Source organism: Psammomys obesus, unplaced genomic scaffold (assembly GCF_907164565.1).
Source record: "Psammomys obesus unplaced genomic scaffold, mPsaObe1.curated_primary_1811, whole genome shotgun sequence".
In the NCBI taxonomy this organism is placed as follows: domain Eukaryota; kingdom Metazoa; phylum Chordata; class Mammalia; order Rodentia; family Muridae; genus Psammomys; species Psammomys obesus.
The window spans coordinates 3,410,412-3,413,961 of NW_026585643.1; the positions used below are offsets into that span (position 1 = coordinate 3,410,412).

The window sequence follows — 3,550 nt, forward strand, 5'->3', positions numbered from 1 at the left end:
TCTTTCTTTCTTTCTTTCTTTCTTTCTTTCTTTCTTTCTTTCTTTCTCAGTTTTTAGAGACAGGGTTTCTCTGTGTAGCCCTGGCTTTCCTGGAACTTGCTGTGTAGAGCAGACCAGGCTGGCCTCAAACTAAGAGATCTGCCTGCCTCTGTGTCCCAAGTGCTGGGACTAAAGACACATGCTACCGCACCTGGCTTCGATCCTGGCTTTTTAAACGTCGATTCTAGGGAGTGGAGTTAGGTCTTTCTGATTACGTAGCAAGTACTTTACCAACTGAGCCATCTCCTCGCCTTCATTTTATTATTTAAGCACGGAATCCACTCAGACTCATTCATGTTTCTTAACCGTCTGTGCTGGATGGTATTCATAGCACACCCTCAGGTGCATCATGAGCCAAGCTGTGAGACCCTGTCTCACAACACCGGAGCAAACTGTCTACAGCAAACTGCACAAGGCAGAGCATGCTTTTAACCCCAACACTCAAGGGGTAGACGCAGGTGGATCGGAATTTACAGCAAGCCTGCTGTACATACTGAGTTCCAGGAGAGCCAGAACAATGTAATAGAGAGATCCTGTCTCAAACACAAGACAAAAAAACTGCCTGTGCAATGAGAGTTTCGAGTGACCTACGCTTACTTCTGTGTGGAGAATTGATTTCATTCTACCAGAAAGTGAAAGTACAAATTAACTTATAATACTCATAGACTCATTCCACATATTAATTAAGAAATGTCAGTGGAAAGGGGAAATAGAATTTTTAAAGATTTTCTTAATGTTTTTATGGGTATGTGCGTGTGTGTGTCACCTGTGTTCCATGAAGTCAAGATCCCTTGGACTGGTGGTTGTAAGCCACTCCACATGGGCACTGAGGAATGCACTTGGGGCCTCTGGAAGAGCTCGTAACCACTGAGCCATTTCTCACCTCTCCAGCTTCAATTATGAAGCTTTCATTAAGAACTCAAGACCAAAATTTGAGTTGAGTGCTTGCGTGGTACAGGTTTTCTAACCACCCTGGGTTCAGATGACCAGCCTACAATACAGTTTCCAGAGGCTGACAGCCCAGCGAGATGTCACACACACAGTCCCAGCACTGGGGAAGTGAGGACAGGAAGGTAAGAAATCCAGGTGCCTCTCAGCTACCAAGTGAGTTTAAGCACAGCCTGAGCCAGGCTCCATAAACCCTGTCTCAGAAACACGTGAACAACAGCCTCACAGCTGGTGCTGTGCCTTCAAGGCCGCTGGCCAGCCTTGAGACGAAGCTAGTCTTGCCTGTTCTATCTGTCCTTCCCTCAGGGCAATTGCTCAGCTCCTATGACTTCTTTAAAATTGAAACCTAGGGCCAGCAAGATGGCCTACCTGAGGGATAGGCACTTGTCACCAAGGCTGATGACCTGAGTTCAGTTCCCTGGGTCCACCTGGCAGGAGAGAACCTGCTCCCACACATTGTCCTCTGACTACCATCTACATACAAGTGCACACAGACACACAAATAAATCCGTGTAAAAACAAAACTGAAACTTAGGTAAGCACATTTGCAGATCACAGATGCTCGAGTGCTATTTCCCACGTGTTCAGAGTTTCAACAGGAGATCCCTTTCAAACATGAACTCTCTCCCCAGAAGTTGGCTTCTGAGGAAACAGCACACCTGTTTCTTGGCAGGCACTGTGGTTTGAGGTGTGAGATGTGGTGTCATGACCCCTCGGCGTATTAAACAAATGCATTTTTATTTTTGTTTTCAGACAGTGGCCAGAACAGTAGTGCCAGTAGTAAAAGTGAACGGCTGAGTGCCAAGCTCAGAGCTTTGCCCGGGACAGATGAGCCTTATGAAAGTAGCAGTAACAAAGAAATAGGCAAGTGCTGGTCCCCCCGCCCAGCTCCTCCAGCACAGCTGGTCTGACGAAGACTGGGAGGTGGCAAGTGTGTCCTGGGGACTGCTGAGAACTGACGTGCAGACTGACGTCACAGACTTGGAAGAGCATTTCTGTTCACTCTGAGTCACTGGGTTTGCACTGAGTTAGACTGCTTTCAAGTTTCTTGTTTTCTCTATTACTCTAATGGTGTGATCTCTTTTGAAACCTAGATGCCTCCTACGTGGATCCACTGGGCCCTCAAATAGAAAGACCAAAAACCGCAGCCAAGAAAAGAATTGACGAGGATGATTTTGCTGATGAAGAGTTAGGAGATGACTTGCTTCCAGAATAATACAAACTCCAGCATTCTCTTTGTGTGTGTGGCCTGAAAACAGCTTCGGGTGTTTCTCAGGCACTGTCCATCATCTTTGTTGATCTGTGACAGGGTCTCTCTGGCCTGGAACTCTCCATGCAGGCAAGGCTGGCTGGCCAGTAACCCAGGGATCTGCCTGTCTCTGCTCCCCTGGTGCTGAGGCTTAAAAGCATTTGCCACCACACCCAGCTTTCTTTAAATAGGCTCTGGGTCTTGAACTCAGATCCTCCTGCAAGGCAAGCACTTTTCCAACTGTGCTCTCCCTGGCCCAATAAGTCAGTTACTAAAGGAAGAAGTTGCCTTATAAAGTAATGCTCATGTTAAACCTGGGATCAAATATCCAAACTTAAATTTTGTACATTGTTAAAAGTGTATTCTGTTTCTGTGAGGATGGATTTGTGCTGCCATTTTTATGGAATAAAAACCATGAAACTACTCCCTTAGGCTAATGACTTCCTTACCTTTCTAGTAACGCTGATCCGAAGTGAGAAAGCAGTTTTGTAGAACATAGCATCTGCACGCCCACAGCAAAGGATGTATACACAATAATGAAATTTACCTTCATTACTATATATAAAGTGCCAGTAGTGAGCTTCCTATATTTCATGGCGTAGAAATTATTAAGATAGAGGTGTGATCTTTATTCAAGCTACTTGGAGTTTGGAAGGTTTTGTTTGGAGTTGTTGGAATTTTGTGTCATTATTAAGACGGTTCTATTTTGAAGGCAGCATAACAAAACAGAATGGAGAAAACACCTAGCAGTAACCTTGCTATTTTTAGTGGTTCCCACTAGTGTGGGCACAGTGCAGCGGCATCTCGGAACTAGCCGGGCATGATGTTGGGGCAGGATGGCATGTGTTTTCCTTTAAATATATCTGTGAGGATCTGGACTGTCCAAAGAATTGGCCACTCCAATTTGTTTATCTTGAGACAAACTCTTGTCCAGGATGGTTGGTCTTGAACTTGTGGGCTCAAATCATCCTCCTGCCTCAGCATCTTGAGTACCTAAAGACTCTAAGCAAATGCCACCTCACCCGGAAATACTTTAAAAGTATTGTAGGGTGCCTAAGCCCAACCAATACATCCCCAGTGCAATCCCTACAACCAGTGTTGAGGGAAAATCACGGAAGAGGGGGCAGAAAGATTGTAAGAGCAGAAGACTGCCATGAGAGTGTCTTCCACGTGTGACGAGGAAGCTGCACACACGAGCTCTCAACGGTATGGCCGCCTGAACAAGATCAGCGTAATGACATCACCAGCTGACATGCCAGTGCAAACAGGGACAATTCCACAGGGTCCCACCTCTAGAAGAGCTACAGGTGGCCA

General features: G+C 45.9%; 1 protein-coding gene across 5 annotated transcripts in view; it reads left to right on the forward strand.

Annotated features, from left to right (window-relative positions):
* The window catches only part of Ift88 (intraflagellar transport 88), a 91,754-nt gene extending 89,094 nt beyond the window's left edge, over window positions 1-2,660 (forward strand). For 4 of the 5 annotated variants that reach the window (XM_055616873.1, XM_055616843.1, XM_055616851.1 and 1 more), the window contains 2 exons: window positions 1,741-1,851; window positions 2,082-2,660. In XM_055616873.1, coding sequence (XP_055472848.1) covers window positions 1,741-1,851; window positions 2,082-2,203 — 233 coding nt within the window. In that variant the 3' untranslated portion in view covers window positions 2,204-2,660. The remainder of the gene's footprint in view (window positions 1-1,740; window positions 1,852-2,081) is intronic. The other variant, XM_055616865.1, reaches the window with a different exon arrangement.
* The last annotated feature ends 890 nt before the right edge of the window (window positions 2,661-3,550 follow it).